Genomic DNA, 18,076 nt, shown 5'->3' with positions numbered 1-18,076 from the left:
CTCAGCGACAGGCCTTAGTCTATTCACAACCCTGCGGAGCTATGATTTGGTCTCTCTCCGTGGATGCAGTGTACCATGGGCCAGGGCCTGCATGCCTCACAATAAAAACAAACACCCTGCATTGCATCATCTTAAAGATCCACATAAATGTTTCCCACCAAAATTCAAATGCAGTCAAATAGAATAAACAACCTGGAAGAGCAAATGGGACATTTTAAAAGCAGAACACTAAGGGGGCAAAGGAAGCTGTGCTTACGGCAAAGAGGCCACTTACAGGGGAGAAATTAATCAGATTTCGGTGACACAAAGTCACAGTCCAATTCCATCACTTATTATACTGTAGTGTCTTCTAATATTAGCATGAACAGTTGAAGATCACTGTAAATGGTAACAGTTTCCCTGGACATTTTTAAGCGCCCCAACATTTTAAACCAATACTTAGATGTTATATTGGTGTGTTTTTTTTTTGTTTGTTTGTTTGTTTGTTTTTAAGTAGCGAGTGCAACTACGATATTGACTTAAATGCAAATACTGGTTGCACCAATGCTGCTGAAGTCCCTCCTAAAATCCCCGTCTGTAGTCTGATAAACTCTAGTAAATCGAACGATTTGTTCACTGCTAAATTTATAAATATGTTTCTTGTATTTGTTGCTAACAGCTGTAACTTTTATACATATAGACATAGAAATAAAATGGTACGAGAATTCACGAACACAAGGTAAATTTGCTTGAAAATAAGTTCTTGAAGAAGGAAAGTATATCAGGTGTGATTTCAGCACATTAACCACAGCTGGGATACAAGTTCTGTGTGGATAAATGCCCCTACTTTTTATAACTCTCTCAGAGGCACTGGAAGATGCCTACTGCTTTCTTTTTTTTTTTCTCTTCATATTTTTATTGATTGATCTTAGAGAGAGAGGAAGGGAGCAAGGACGTGACATCGACGTGTTCCACCTAAACTCCTGTATATGCCTGACCAGGGATCAAACCAACAACCTTGGCGTATCAGGACCACATTCTAACCAACTGAGCTACTTGGCTAGGGCCAAACCCTCTTTTTATACTTAATTCTTAGTGCCCAGAACTGTGCCTGGCATATGGGAGGCATTTGGTTAAATAAATAAATGAATCAATGTATGAATGGATAAAAATTTAGTACGACTGCATATAAATCAATGCAATTGAGAAAGATCAAAGGGTCACCGAATAAGATAGTCAGTCTTACATTTTAAAATTATAAAACAAACAAAAGAGAGGATGGTTAGTAGGAGCGTAAGTTCAAATTTATAATATTAGGAAGATCTTTAAAAATGAAATCTATATTTTGCATAAAGTGGACCCAAAATAATCATGCTATTAAAATTTTTAAATTTTGAGGGTATTTTGGGAAGAGAGATGGAAATAAGAATCTTAGCTTTCCTAGTTTGGAAATTCCTCAGCTATTCAAATACTATTTTTGAAATTTCATTAGCATTTATAATGCTGGTGCATTCGTTTTTCATAGCAGGACATATTTAGGTAAAATTCCCCATTACATGAGCAAGGGAGCTTGTTCTAATCAATAATGTAAATCATATTTAGAACAAGGATATTTCTTACTCTGATGTAAATTATGCAAAGTGCATTCTCCATAACTGCTTTTCCATGATCTTGTTTGATTTTTTTCAAACATTAGAACCTAACAGTCCAAATTATTAATCCCTTTCATGATTATCCAAAAATATTTTCAGTGGTTATGAAGTAACCATTTGAAGTATGCGTAAAAAGAATAAATAACCCTAATAAGATTTTCCAGGTTGATTTTACAGAGAATGATCCAGGACTCTAAAAGCTGAAGAATAATTTGCAGTTAAAATTCATGAAAACTATGATATACAGTTGCAGTATTCCATGTGATTAAACTAAAAATGACTGATAACGTACCATTAGATTATACCTTTTAAAAATCCTTTTATCACTAATTTAACATCCCAGCAATATTATTTCTTAGCCATAAAAGGAATGGAACAAAAGTATTATATTATGGACTTAAAAAAAAAAGGAAGAAATTATTTTTAATGTATCAATATCAGGATGTAACTCTAAGAAAAACTCCTCCGGGCTGCAAAATGTCATGGTCTTTATTAAATTAATGATAACTAGAGTTTACTTCTTATCCCATGGTCATGCATCACAGGTAGCTGCATTTCTTTTTTCTAGTGGATTTTAGTCCATGAGTGTTATTATTGCTTGATTTCTGTCTAGCACCATTTTATACAAAAAGCAGAGAAAAAAAGGACTTTAATATTTCTTCTTGATGAAAAAAAAATAGTTTTTTTTTTCTAAGGTAAAACACGGTTTTTGCCACAATTCGTAACAGGTGCCCGCTGGGAAACTCATTGTTCACGTGTGGTGAACAGCACTGGCATCCCCAACCAAACCGTCCAGATTTAGGGTTAACTCCTCATTGGTCCTTATTAGAAAGCACCTGAACTAAGAGGAAGCGTGGCTGGGTAACACTGTGTAAGACAATCAAACATCTTCTAGTCAATCAATTCCAATTTTAGTGAGAAATTTTTCTCTTTAAGCCTAACATAGATGAGCAGTTCCTATAATTACTTTTTGAATCTTTTTGATCTAGAAGTATATCCACTGGTTTACTCTCACTGCTCACTTCTTAAGACCACGCTTATTACTTTTCTTCCAAATAGCTTAGTCCTTCCCTGTCCCCTCCCCCAACATACACATAAATGAAGAATTCAACTCTACTAAATATGGAGGAGTACAAAGTCTCTGAATTTCATAGTAATAACTGAAAGATGGTCATTGATATGCATAAATATCTTAACAAAAAATGGTTGCTGTGCACAGCAGGATAAAACATTTTGGTGGTGTAAGACATGTATCAAAAATATTTAAAGCCAAACATAGAGGAATCTAAGTGGTACTATTCCCTTCATACTTTAAAACATTAAATTAAGCCCGGCTGGTGTGGCTCAGTGGTTGAGCATCAACCCACGCACCAGGAGGTCGCCGGTTTGATTACCAGGTTGTGGGCCCAATCCCCAGTGGAGGGCATGCAGGAGGCAGCCGATCGATATTCTCTCTCTTCCATGTTCCTATCTCTCTCTCCCTCTCCCTTCCTCTCTCTCTAAAATCAATAAAGAACAAATATTTTTTTTAAAAGCCTTTCAATTAAAATATTTTCCACTGATTTTTTTCTTAACAAAAAGAAAATCCATCCATTCTTCCTAAGTATTTCTCAATTTCCACCATTATTTTGTCATTTTATACCATTTTAGTCTTTTGAGAGACTATACCTTATAAATCTGATATAAGCAGTGCTTCTTATATTAGCATCTTTCAAACATATGTTCTCGATTCGCGTCTACACCTTTAAAAATGCAGTTTATTCATCTCTGTTTTGATTGTATACTGTCTATATAAACAAAGACATGCAAACCAGCATAGGAAACACCTTGACCTCCTTTAATATAAGGCTCTTCATGAGCAACTACGAAGTAAAGCAGAATACGCAAACGCCACAAGGGTCGGTAAGACAATGTCTCTGAAATGGTACCAGTGCTCAGCACACTGGCTGTGGCATGAAGAGCCTTGGGAGTGTCAATCTGCCTTGACAGAGTGATTCTATTTCTGAGAACAAAACCACAGGGAACAGTAATGAATGAATACACAGTTCCATTGATCAAGACAGCAAAACAGTGGAAATCCATGGGGGCTTGGTTAAGTAACTTAAAATACCTCCATATGTAATATGCAGCTTTATAAAATGATATTTAATACTTTACTAACATAGGAAAGCAATTTATGAAAGAATAGATATACCATGATCAGATTTGTTGAAATTATAATATGTAATAATAATAACACTGGTAGCAGTAGTTGTGTCTGGATGTTGAGATAATGGGCAACTTTTACTGCTTACCTTTGATATACTTCTGATTATTATAATAAATGTAGTATTTTAGAATCAAAAATTAATAAAAACTATAAGTTTACAAAGATAGGAAACAAATCCAACAGTTTAAAAGGGGTCTGTATTCAATCACTGGATTATGGACAATTAAAATATTCTTACATTCTGAATAGTTTCTCAACTTCTTTTCATGGCCTGTATTATTTTATAATCAGCGAAAATGAACATCTAGCTGTTTTATTTTGTCAAACCAATTCTTAGTCTTTCTGTTGCACTGCTACTTTAAATAATACTAGGGTTAATTATGGTCTCTGCTTCCGGTCTTGGCTTATTACATCAAGACCCTCCAATATATGTAATCCAAAAACCAAACACACAAAAATCGCCCTCTTTATCAGTATGTCTTTGTTGATCTAGATGTATAGAAACATGTATTTACTAATGATAACATAAGAATAATAATTGATAGTGTCCAATCTCAACCTTTTTCAAAAAGTAAGTGGGATAAGGTTTAAAGGAGAAAATATGTAACTTTAAAAAGAGTAAGAAATCACATGCAAATAAAACCTGGAATATGATATTATCTGTTTGTGAGTTTGGCCATTTCTGAATGGCAGTGAGCCCAGTATCAGCAACAATACCAAAGAGGCATACGCACGAGCTGGACCGACTTAGCTTAACAAAACAGGCATCTTTCTGCAAGTTTGCTTATAAATTGAGAATTTCCACCAGTGCAACATTTAAAAAGAGGGCTAGTACTGGCACTTTCTTTTCTTTACATTCTTCATTCTCTCATTTCAATATTATGTAAACATAATAAAAAATATTATATGAACATTAAAAGGTAGTAGCATTTATATATCCGATGACTCAAAGTTCCACACCCAAAACACCCTGTGTTTTAGCACCTAATCTAACAAGTTTACATAACATGGACATGAACTAGCATATTAACTGTAACATAGCAACAGTTTTAAAAATTAAGTTAGGTTTTAAACAATTCACACAGAAATGCTGATAAGCAAGCCTAATGGAATGTGGCTTTTCAAAACACTCATTATTGTGTCTTTTCAGCTCTGCAGCTCACTAACTGTGATTTATTGCAAGTGACTTAACATCCCTATGACAGAAGTGTTGTTTGTTTTGTTGTGGGAAAAAAGTGGGGAGGAGTGAGTAATAACACGTACTTTAAAAGGCTTAGGAGGATTAAATGAGATACAGGTAATGCATGTAAAGTATCAAGCCCAATGCCAGGCACCGGGAAGGCACTCAGTAAATGTTACAAGCTATTCTTAGCATTCTTCGGGTGTTTCTGAGTAGCCAGATCTAAAAGTACACCAGTGGATATTGAACCAACATTTACATTAGTGTTAACCTTAATTATCATAGATCCGATCTATAGTAATCAAATGATGGTTTGATTCGTCAGTGGCAAATAAACAAGTAATGATTTTCTTAAAGTAACATGTTCCTTGAAAACTGCTGAAATATGATGTCTCTTGGCATTCAAGGCCTTTGGCTTATATATCTATTATAATGATGTGTATAAAAGTATTCCACTTAAGCTTACATGAAATTTAGTATTTTTACTTGCTGAGAAGGTCCAGAATGATCAGTGTACTTTAATTGATATAGAATTAACAGATAATTTTTGTATAAAGAAATGCTATTATTTCTGGTTGAAGGCCAGGAGATTGGGAAGTAGAGATTAGGAAGTTTGGGGTTATGTTTCACTGGGAATGTTGTGGAATCTAGAAAGTCTGAGAACTTGGAAGGAGTCTGGTCGTGGGATAACATATATTAGGTAGGTATCCACTTCTCTTGGTAGATTCCAATTTATTGTTCGAAGATTTGTATCCATAATTACAGTCTAGGATTTAAGTAAACAAATGAGTGGAAACCAAATATCTTTGACTACTAAACTACAACTTTTTATCTACTCTAAGCCCCAATTATCTCTTTCCTAAAGCCATGGTAATATGCTAATAACCTCTCCACTAAAATAAATCTTAAGATTAATGAGACACAAGAACAGCAGCTATTCATTGTATGCAACCAAGCTCTCATCTACAAGAATGCCCTAAAATTTTTCTCAAGGTACATATGCTGAAACGATGGCCAACTTCTATGACCGAGAAGCCATAATGAAAGTGCTCAGGATCTGAGGTTCATTCTGTTGCCTACTCAAGCACAGCCAGGGGTGCACAACCTTTTCTCTGCCAAGGGCCATTCGATATTGATAACATCATTCATGGGCCATACAAAATTATCAGCTTCAAAATTAGCCTGCTATATTTGGTCAGGCTAATTTGGTGAAGCATGTGATGTTAGCTGGTATTGATTTTGTGGACCTTATATGGCCCGCAGGCCGGACGTTCCCCACCCCTGATAGGACAATACAAATGTAGCAGGTATATAGACAGTGAACCTTTCTCTGAACTGTCCCAAACTGTATGGCATAGATAATGTATTTCCACACTTACACGCACACTGAGTCCTGACCAAAATTATGTTGACTCCTCAAATAAACTATAAACAGAAGATGGGCATGTTAAATAGTCTATACTTCTTTTGTTGACAGCCTCATACTGAATACCCAAGAAGTACTTTTTGCCTTAACAAGGTTTAAGAACATGGGTTTTGTCCCACTTTCAAATATGCTAGGCCACTTTTTAATCCTGTGGGTTCTGTGGTTCTGAAGTTTTGTTGGTTTCATAGTTTTAATATTCATCTTGGTATAAACATTGTTGAATTGAGTTCTCTGTTCAATGTTTAAAGTAATCAAATGCAAATTAGGATGTTGTAAGGAAATTAATAGGTACCAGCGAAAGAAGTGTGTGGGGTTCTTCTTGCTTTTATCATCATTTCAGAGCATTGATTCTATTAAGATTCGTTCTTATTTTCCTAATCTTAGGAGAAGAGTCCTGACTGAGGGCCAGGAGCAATGGATTTCAGTCTTGATCTTCTGTGAATTGAGTAGGGAAGAAAGATTAACACATGAATCTCAGTTTTTGCTCCTGTAAAATGGTTCAGATTTATCTGCCTAGAATATTGTAAGACAAAAAAATAAAAAGAAATTTTAAAAGTATATCATTACTCCATGGGAAAACTTTAAAAAAAGTTATATTAAGAATACTAATGTTATAGAAGGCAGGTGCTTATTTCATTTCCAAAATTAAGTGGTAAATTACACATCTGCTGCTCAAAGGCTCATAAATAATTTCAAGTGGGGAAAGAAATACAACAAACTTATTTTCTCCCCTTACATGTATCTCTGTGATTTACCTATCTCATTTATACAGCCTATGGCTCCTGAGGTATTTGAGAATAATAATGTTAGAAAATATAATATTTGAGAGAAATGATATGGAGTTGGACCAATGTTAACATATAAGTCTTACTTTGAGCCTGAGTATTGATAAAAATACTAGGTTTTTCAAGTAGTAAAACTTCATTGGTTTTCCTGACAGCAATGCAATTCTTAATTAGGTTTCTAATCTTTGACGTCAAGTCAGATGATTGTCAATGCTTCTCCTATAAAAAGTGCAGAGTACATTTACAATGCTCAGAAATGACAGGGTGCCAACAGCCACTCATGGATGTCCAAGAGGGACCCACCCGGTCTTCCTCAGAGGCCTGTCAAGCAGGCGTCCGTATCAGGATGCTGCTCAGTTTATTCATGGTGCTACTCACCTTCCCAGCCAAAGGTAAAGACATATAACAAATGTGGGAGCAAAGTATGTTTTTTCTCTGTTGTTGTGTGTTTTGGTATAAATGCAATTGATCACCTGCAAGGATTGAAATGCCTAAGGTTCAAAAACCACTGATTCGCATTTTAAACCTCAGCCTCTTCAGGAAATCAAACAGAACAGATGTCCATTGACTTGGATGGACTGCTGTCCACTCCTCTCTCGGTCTGCCCACCGAGAAGGTAGAAGATCCCACAAGTCTACCTTCTAGTGCAATAGTGATCTTAACAGATGCTTTGTTAAGATTCTTTGTTAAGATTCTTAACAAAGGCAACTGGGCTTAGCTGCTTTTACCTAGAGAGAAGCTTTATTTAGGACTAGAACAAGTCAGTGGGTCCTGTGATTCACCTCACAGCCAGCTCCGTTAATTTTTCGTTCTGGAACAAACAAACAAGCAAAGTACCAAAGTCACTGATACCACTCGTCACTCCAGGCAAATACCTAGGTCCATGCTTCTCAGGAATCAGGACATTGAGTTCCTGAGCACTGGACTCTTTTGTTTGCCACCCTAAACCTCTGCCTTTGGGCCACTGTTCTTGTTCCATGGTGTCTGGGACCGGTGAGCACTCTCCGATGGATTTGCTGTTTGCTTTCTTTGCTGTATACTTTTAGAGTAGGGGTTTTAAGGCAATGACAGTGGGTGATGGGAAAGACAAAAGAAAAAAAATATTCAAGAGATGACAACCTTTTAATATGAAAATTGGCGGGGACTAGTTAAACTGTGAATCTGACATATGCAAAAACATCCAGATGCATATGGGTTTTGCCCTTGACTGATGTTGGCCCTTTGGGAAAAACTAGTGCTAGTAGATGGTTTCTAGTCTCCCAACGATACACCCTGAACATGAATTCCTGGTCTAGAATGAAGAAAAGAAGAGGGAGGTGAAAAAAAATGATCTAATAAAGGACCAATGAGTTGCTCTGGGCTAAAAGCATAGAAAAATAAGCAAGAGAAAGTATAGAGAGACAAGGAGAAGGGCAAAACTTCACATATAAAATCAGGCTCTCGCCCGGCCAGTGTGGCTCAGTGGCTGAGTGTTGACCCAGGCACCAGGAGGTTGCCCGTTCGATTCCTGGTCAGGGCACATGCCCAGGTTGTGGGCCCGATCACCAGTTGGGGACATGCAGGAGGCAGCCAGTTGATGTTCTCTCTCATCGATGTTTCAATCTCTTTCTCCCTCTCTCTTAAAAAGAAAGAAAGAAAGAAAAAAATATTTTAAAAAAACCAGGCTCTAATATTTGTAGCATTTAAATATTGTTTATAAAATCACTGTTTACATTTTTAGCCTCAATCTTGATTAAAAAAAGCAATGTTATAGAGAGGATATGTGTTATAAACATCATTTGTGGTATCAAAATAGCACAGAGCTTAATACCCCTGCCCCAGATTTCCAGGAGGCTCATCTGGGGTAGACCCCCAACCTGACATTTAACAAAGAATTCCAACAGAAAGCATGTAAAAGTGCTAGAGAGTGGAACCTACTTCTGGCAATATACTGGGGAAAGAAAGCTATAACTAAAGGTTAAAAAACACAACATGGCAAGCATCAACTCAAACACCCCATTCATTATCCACCAGAAAGCAGTCAATGCGACCAGAGAATGGGGCTCAGCCATGGGTACTGATGTTCATGACTACGTGATGGCAAAATCAGCGTGCTTTAAAAAAATAAATGATTATCTGACAAAATTGGGCACATTCAGGATGGTATGGCCGCAGACAAAATAAATGACTTTCTGTACTCATTGAGACTGTATCAGTCTAGATGACCTATCGGTTTTCTTGTCATGGTCTCATAGAGAAAGAGGAGAGAAACAAATGCAAAGGAAAATAGTTACTTCCTTGCCTATGTTGCAATCAGATTCCCTGACTTGTGGAATCTGAAAGTCCCAGAGAAACCAGAACGGGGAATGAACAACCGCGATAGCAGGGACTGGGAGTAATTGATGGAGAGGGGAGATGTAGAGGATGGAGACAGTGACCTTTCCCTTTCGACGACTGTTCAAAATGGGAGGCACACGTGCCAACAGTCAGACAAAGTGGAACGCGGATGAATGTTCAAATGTATTTTGCCAGCAAAGTGGAACACAACCCCAAGACCCAATAATTCTGAAGCTTCAAGGGCTCTTAAACATGATCCACTTCAAACTCTCCTGCAGATAAATAAGTAATTTGAAGCCCAGAGAAATGAAGTGCTCAGTGCACCTGAGATAATAGCCCAGCTTGGTTCCAGATCTCCCAGGTTGGTTTCTCCACTGTGACCTTCACTCTAGCTCTGCCGAACACAGACAGGGCCTCGAGTAGAGAAGGGGCCTCATCTCCATCCCTACCTGTCCCCAAGTCAGCTGAGCAGAAAATGAAGTGCTCTAACCATGCTGCTTCGCTTGACCCAAGAGTTCACTTCGGTGACATTCCTGAAGTCTATGCAATTTACACAGTTTACCAAGCACACTGTAAAAAAATGAAATTATAACACATCCATGTTTTAAAGCGAATGCTTTCCTTAGGACGGTTTTTCAATTTACTATGTATTTTGCTTATAAAAGTGCATTGCTCTGTACTCAAAAAAGACCTAGTTTCAAGAGCAAAGCTCCAAATTCCCAAAGCAAATAACTGTTCATCTTATGTTTTTGGTGACTTCGTGGGGCCACGAAAAGATAATGAGATTCAAGCACACACTTTTGTTTAAGGACCAAAAACCAACCATCCTTTTTTTAGAGCTCAAACTTCAGATATCATCTACCTCAATGCTCTCATTTTACAAGTGACAAAAACTGAGATGGTAGATTTTAAATGACTTGGTTCAAGTCACACAGCCAGTAAGTAAGGAACTGAGTCTTAGAGGCAGGGTTTCTGTCTCCAGCTTTTCTGCCTTTTGTTATGTTAGAAGCCACAATCAGATAGACGTCTACAAATGAGAAAAAGAAAGACAAGGACAATTATCCCGCACCTGTCATTGTTGTTTTAAAATGCCTGTTACTTTTATCTTGAGTTACCTTTTGACATAAGATAAGTTTCATGGTTTTGTTTATAATCACATGGAGTAGTGATGGAAGTAAAGAAAGTTGTGTTTCTGTTACAGATCAGGGAATAAACCCACATGACTGCCTGAATTTTATCAAGTTACCTGGTCCTCGGATAATCTTCTACAGATACATGCCACACCAGTGCTGATAAGAACAAGAGATAAACAACACTGCACATTTTAAATGTCATGTACTTTGAATTTTATCCCGTGCTTTTTTTTTTTTTTTTTTTAACAAATGAATCCATCAGAGAAAAAGAAAATGCTAAATAAATGCCAAGATGGGCTTACATTCTTGTGCTGCTGGTCTTGTTGATGATAACAGACTTCCCTGTTTGATCCACATTATGATCCAACCCGAAGTAAGCTGCCACACGATGGACGAGCATCCTCTGATAGGATGACATCTGAGGGAACTTTTTGTAGTGATTACTGAAAGAGAGTACCCAGAAAAGCGCAATCAGCATTTTTGCTTCTGGCCCCAAGTCCATTTGACAGATACACACACAGAATACACCACCACTTCATCCCTGGCAGCATGTCACATTCCCCTTTGGGGACAAATTTCCCACTCATTATAGATGTATTGATTAAGCTACAGTAAATATCCTTGATTCACCGTCACCCATTTCTCTCACCAAAGAGAACGTAATGACTGTTGGAAAGGATTCTATTTTAGTGCGTAATACCTTATCCACAGAACCTGGCACAGGACAAATGATGTGATATAATAGGTGCATGCAGATGCCTATCTGGAGATGCGTCATTCCACGGTTTTCACTGACAGAGGGGCAATTATTTCCAGGCATAACTGACTGCAGCCAGCTGGAGCCCATTAAAAAACTATAATAAAAATGAAAAGGTTCGCTTCTTGTTACAGTTCCTCTATGCTAATCAGGGGCCCCCTGTTTATGGCCGTTTTGTCAGGAATTTAACAAGCAGGAGCACACGTGGTCCAAGCAACACTTCCCATTCGCATAGAGCTCCCATAGACTCTCCATTGAACACATCCGCAAACATATTACATGTTTTATCTACCCCTAAATCTTTCCGGAATGAATAATTAAACCCAAAGACCCAAGGAAGACACATCATACACATTAACCAGCGTCTCGATGTAACATACTTGTTGTCGCCAATGAAATCCATAATTTCCTGCTCCATTTTCAAGAGTATCATCCTGTCCCTGCAAAATCAATGCGAAAATGAAAAGGTTGTTTATGTACTTTCCATTGCCAAAGACTTCCAAAGTTCACTTGGATGTATGGAAAAGGTTGCTTTAATGTATGTGGCTACAGACCTGTATCTAACTTTTTTCCCTGGAATATGCCATCCAATACACATGGTTTCATTCTACCTAAAATTATTTCTCATCTCACTGGTTAAGTATTTTGTAATATTGAGACTAATGCAGTTTTAATGTCAATTATGATAGGAAAAGTATTAGGCCCATAAAACACCTCAAATAAATTGTATATTTTAAATGAATTGGAAACTAGAACAAAGCAAAGCTCAAGCAGATGGTTATACAAATGCATTGAAGCATAATTGGTTTATTTGATATCAGGGTTTTTTCCCTCTATTTTCCTCCTTAACCGGTATCTCTTTGTGACAAGGAAAACAGAATTTGTAAACTATAACTTATTCACCCAGGAATTAAGACCATCTATCATCTAGCAATAGTAAACATATAAACTATTAACAGAAAAGGGAAAATACAAGAGAGAGTTTAACTTATCAGGGACAGTGTCTATACAACTTCCTTCTCAGAAGTATTTGGATCAATGACTTTGATTATAATATTCCACTCAACGTTTCTAAAAACAAGAGATTTGGGAATTTACCTGGAATTATTCTTCAACGTGTTAATCAGAAACTCATGTAAGTCTATGCCTGTAGAATCCGTGTACTCCTGGCTGCAATCTGAAAGGAACAGCATTGTCAGGAATGATGGTGGTGGTTGGTGGGGATGGGGTGCTCCCAACCTTTCCCATTTCCCTCTGGCTCATGTACATTTTAGGTGAAGCTATTGGTATGAAAGATGCATACGTCAAAATGAGAAATATGGCAGGATAACAGGAGAATGAAAACTAGATTCAGGGACTGAGTATACTCAACAGATCCTGGGCATGGAAAGACCCACCCATCATAGGAGGGAAAGTAGACACAGTCTGGATGGGTGGTGGGTGGAGTCAAATATCACATATTCATTCTGTGCTTTGAATCAGCAAGGGCACGACCACCATATGACAGATACTCTCAACCCACAGAGAAAGCTCTGGAGTTGGAGACCCCATGGAACACTCTTACTTTTAAAACAGAGAAGGCAAAGAAAATGAAAGCTCTAAGACTATCTAAATATTAATCAATACAAAATGCACGAAGATACTAATACTTCCAAGTCTTTCAAATCTTCTGATGCTAGCTAAAGCTTAATTTCTAGAACCACTTTAGGAACCTGTACTTCTTTGCTCTTGTATATACCTTGGGTTTTAGACATTCAGCAGCAAAGACAATTATTATAAGCAGATAGGTGGTTAACGAGCAAAATAATAGAAATAGTTGTCATTTCTCAGCTGATCAAATGCTCTATTCTTTCTCAGTTGTATTTTTAAAAAATCTACTGCAGAGGTAGTTATTCATGACATTGTTCATTTTACTTGGTTTTGTTTTTACTTTTTTCTTTTAGTTTTGTACAGTTCTATGTATGGCAACAATTTGAAAAGTCTGGATTGTAGGCTTGTAGGTTTAGAAGAAATGACTCTTTTGGGAAAACTTGAATGAAGTAGAAGCCTGTATATATTAAGTGAGATATTATGTGGCAGTATATGGGTTTTACAGACCAAATTCATCTGTGCCAGCTAAAACATCAAATGTGTACTTCATTGACATTGACTTTGGGGAGGACATTATTTATGGACAGAGAATTGCTAATCCACTCTCTGTCCTTCAAGATAAACATGAAAGTTAAGATATAAAATCAGGAATCATTGCTGTTCATCAATCCAAATGAACGGGACCAATAAATCTGGAACAGATTTATTTTCACTGCTTGTACAAACTTATCTTTGATGATAGAAGATCCAAATGAAAATCCCCAAAATGTAATCTTAAAAATAACTTTTCTGGCACACAAATAATGACATCATGAACAGAAAAAAAAAAAATCAAGTTCACATCTTTTACACACACACACACACACACACACACACACACACACACACAAATGCAGAGTTCAGCAGGAGGCGGATATGCATGTAAAACCTAGAATGTATTCTGTGACTTCATTTTTCCAAATTGAGTAAGTTAAGAAAACATTTTCACATTCACCTTTTGACAACATTCTGATCTTGGGTTTTTCAGAGGTTTTATCTTTGTTTTTATCCTTTTCTTTGTCTCTTTCAGAGTCATCTTTCCTAGATTTATCATCCTCTTGCAGGCTGGGAAAACTGGAAAGCTGTAAATGAATTGATTCCTGTTGGGGGAAAAAATATAATAATTTAGGGCCAGATTTAAGAATTTCTGCCTGGTTTCCATTTTGCATAGAGCTTATTAAGTACAGGCAAATGAAAGCCAGGTGCAGATTTTTTTTTTCTTTTTCTTAAATGGCAAAAAATTAAACCTGTCAGAACAATAATTGCCCTTTAAGGTGAACGAAGGTTCAGAAGTCAGTGGGAGGTCACGAGAAACATCTAGTACTAAAACTTTGCCTCACGAGTATTAACCTTAAGCAAGTCACTGTCCTGTAGATCACAACTCTTATTTTCTCTACGGGTTTATTTTGAAACACCTAGAAAAAAATTCTTCATCAGTAAGCCTCATAGCTGCCGCCTTGTCGTTAATAAAGAGAGGGTTCTACAGATCTTTTCTGTAAGTCCTTGTAAGGAGAAACTGGCACAAATACAAACAGACAGATGTTACGAATCATAATTACAGAAAGAACAGACATAAATAAAGACCCTAATAGCCCATGTACAATAAGAAGTCTACTTCAGAACTATAGCATCCATGATTTTTACTACTAAGGAAAAACAAGCTATATCACTGCAGGAATTTTATGTATGGATACTGTTATACATACATTATTTACAAATGCCCTTAATAAGTCGTCATAATACATAGTTACAATAAGAATTGCCTTTTAGAAAGGGTAGACAATAGATTTTCCATTGATTATATATAAATATTTAATATTATTTTAATTTTAGTAGCAGGTAATCCTTTCCAAAATGTAAGGTTCTCTTGGACTGGTGCTTAGTATAAGATGGACCATTCATTTACAGCATTTGGGCTGAATCCACTTTTATATTTATTTATTTTGCACCGAAAAGGAATTGTTTTGTATTAACTCGTCTATCAGCCGTTTGTTTGATAGTATGTTCACTGTTTTGAAGAAGAATGAGCCAAATTGTTTTTTAGTTTGATGAAAAAGCCTATGCTATGATTAAAACTATGACAAATTAGCCAACATTAAGCCCACGTGTTCTTATGTAAGAGCTCATTTGATGGGAAAGCTTCCTTTCACTAGTGACATTAAAATTTATGATGTAGGGGAAAGAGTACCACCAATGACTAATAGTGTTTTTCACTGAAAACTGAAGTAGTGTTCATCTACATGTGACTAAATTGATGGCTGTATATCCTCAAATTATGGCCAATCTGGGATTCGAAATGCTTTCTGGTTAACTTCTCTAATCTAACAAGCATTAAGTCAAAGTCCTCCAAAGCCAAGTTTCTTTTTCAGGAGGGGCTCTATTGTGAATTCATGGCTGGAACAAAAAGTCCCCATCATTGGAAAGTCGTGTGATATAGAAGATGAAATAAAATACGTTCTCGTGACACAAATTTATCTTAGCTGATTTTCTGACAGTCACATATTTATCCTGGAGATGAACATATACAAAATATGTCAAACGGAGTGTAATTTGATGGTAGGGTCTTTCATCACTTGATTTGGGACAGAAATGGCTTAGTCTGCAAAGCTTCAGGCAGGTTTTAGGGTCATAGTTTGTTTCTACTCACTAAGAGAGCAGCTGGACCATTTCTGGTTCATAAGATGGGGGCGGGGGGGCGGGAAAGAACCAATTTGACAGTTGATCAGGTAGGGAAACTGAGGGTACCAGGCCATTAAAATGGTCTCATTGCTTCTTCAAAACTGATGGAACCATCCAGCCTCTATAAATTTCAATCTAAAATCAAAGAGGCTTAGAAATATAAATGTAAGAGCAGAGGCCAATGGACATTATTTTTCAAAAAAAAAAAGACAAACTCATGCCATGTGTGAAACAATACTATACACAGAAAAATACCTATCTGTTCTACACATAAATCTACATCATGGTGTTGAAAGAACACACAAAAGTGCTATAGAGTTGGTAAAAAACAATCTGTTATTTTTTAATATTTTTATTGATATACTCAATAATAAAATACAAGTGTTAATAAATACATTGGTACAGGGTAAGTTTATGTCTAACAACAGTAAAAGAATGATTCAAGTTGCAGTAATACACTGATAAAGAGTATAACATTAGAAAAGCAAAACTCCATTAACTGAAGGACAGACTGAACCATCAGCTACGGGTCTGAGATCAAGTAATACAGGTAGCAAGAGTTTTTCCCACACAGGAAAATGAAGGCAGTTTTTCAAATACTGTGAATATACAAACATTGGGGAAGCAATACGATCCATACGCTGTATACGTCTGCCAGTGTTCTCTGGGATTCAGATCCCACACTTTGTAAGTGCCGGTGGTAGCTAATGAAGGCATTGCATATAAGCTCAAAGGGCTGCTTCATTATTCTCTAAAAGACTAGCATGGCCACTTGCTTACATGTGTGTCTGGGTATTGGCTAGCAGCCCCCTGCTCCCACCACCCCTCAGCCAGTCCAAAGAGAAGCTTGCAAGTTCTAATTCTCTCCTACGAAGCTAGTCTTGGCGACTGAGCTTGGAACCATCAGGAACAAAGCACCGTTTACATCTTATTTCTCTGCACCAATTGTATGGAGAAACTAGACTTAAGTCCAGGATGGGCACTATGATACAGACGATCTCTTAAAAAATGTCCTCCTGGGACCTTGCCAAATGGGATAAAAATCAGATTACATCTCTAAAGGCTGTGCTCCTCTGCCCTGCATTGAGGAGGGGACAACTGGGCCATTCCTTCTCCCAGAGTCTGTCCTTCTGCAGAGTTAACACATAGCGTGTGCAGTACATTACAAGCCATCAATCAACATTGAAAAATACAAGCCGTGATAGTCACATGGTTCCCCCTTTTCCATCTCCATTAAAAATAGAAGCACAAATAAAATGCTGAAGAAAAGCCACACATTTCTCAGAACCCAAGTCAAATAAAGCTTGTGGATGAACTATGGTGATGGCAACCGAAAGCTAGCCTGCCCGAGCCTGGCGGACAGGGGTAGCATGTGGAGAAAATGAGGTTGGGGGGGAAATACTCTTAGGACAAAATCTATAAGGAATTTCTTTTTGGTCCTTCTAAAGAAAGTGCTCTCAATGTTCTCCGTATCCATGAGGAGAATTTCGAGTATTTCAATTAAAGTACAAAGAGAAAAGCAAAACAAGACCAAACAAAAATAATGATATCTTAAATCAATTTTCCCTCCCCTGGGCTCAGATACATCATTTTACTTTTTTGTCTTGACTGCTCTCAGCCTCGGATAAAATAAGGGAAATAGCAGCAGCAAGACGATTTTAATGGAAGCGAATATGATGCCCACAAGGCAAACAAAAATAAATATAATGTGAAGTTTCCCATTTTTGTCACAAAAGAGTTTTGGTGGAATTTGAATGTTTCAAGGCTAATAGTCTCGCTGTACATTAGCAACAATAACTGTAAAAATATGCAGCAATATATTAACAATATTAACTTAAGTTCACCTTCAGCTCAGATTCATTTCTGAATAATTTTTCCAGTTAATGAGACATCTCCACTAAAGGCCGTAAAAGTATTTCTCCAAAGCTCAATGCCCCTTTGTCACTATTTCTGAAGTTTGATTATAGCCCGGGGTTATGTTTCGCAGAGGCAAATGCATTTCGGGGAGGAGAGAGGTAAGATCTCCCATAGGAAAGAGATGGGACACCTAGGTCTATATTTGGTTCAGTCTTATCAAGAGAGCCTTTGAGGAAATTCAGCACTACCGGGCTTACTTTTTAACTTTTTAATCTAAATTCTTTTGCATTCCTTTCCATTTGCAGTTTTCAGAGGGTCTGGAAAAAAGCAAACGTAATACTCGGTGACAAACCGTGATACCAGTTTAAACCGTCTCGTAAGCAGGGGATGACGCCAGAAAGCGATCTCTTTCTTCAGTTATGTGTCTTCTCCCCCAAAACACTGTCTAACGCCAAGTGAACACCCATGCACACA

At 37.2% G+C, this 18,076-nt stretch overlaps 1 protein-coding gene across 4 annotated transcripts in view; it reads right to left on the bottom strand.

The window, feature by feature from the left end:
• ARPP21 (cAMP regulated phosphoprotein 21) overlaps positions 1–18,076 on the bottom strand; it is a 605,449-nt gene that overhangs the window by 85,478 nt on the left and 501,895 nt on the right. For 2 of the 4 annotated variants that reach the window (XM_036267058.1, XM_036267057.1), the window contains 4 exons: positions 14,022–14,166; positions 12,536–12,614; positions 11,818–11,877; positions 10,983–11,123 (listed from right to left, as the gene is read on the bottom strand). In XM_036267058.1, the coding sequence (XP_036122951.1) occupies positions 10,983–11,123; positions 11,818–11,877; positions 12,536–12,614; positions 14,022–14,166 (425 nt within the window). Of the gene's footprint in view, positions 1–10,982; positions 11,124–11,817; positions 11,878–12,535; positions 12,615–14,021; positions 14,167–16,063; positions 17,920–18,076 lie in introns of those variants that run through there. The other 2 variants (XM_036267059.1, XM_036267061.1) reach the window with 1 other exon arrangement.

The sequence above is a fragment of the Molossus molossus genome, unplaced genomic scaffold, assembly GCF_014108415.1.
Source record: "Molossus molossus isolate mMolMol1 unplaced genomic scaffold, mMolMol1.p scaffold_m16_p_18, whole genome shotgun sequence".
In the NCBI taxonomy this organism is placed as follows: Eukaryota; Metazoa; Chordata; class Mammalia; order Chiroptera; family Molossidae; genus Molossus; species Molossus molossus.
Note: the sequence above shows the minus strand (reverse complement) of the source record. Positions and strands in the feature narration are given on the sequence as shown.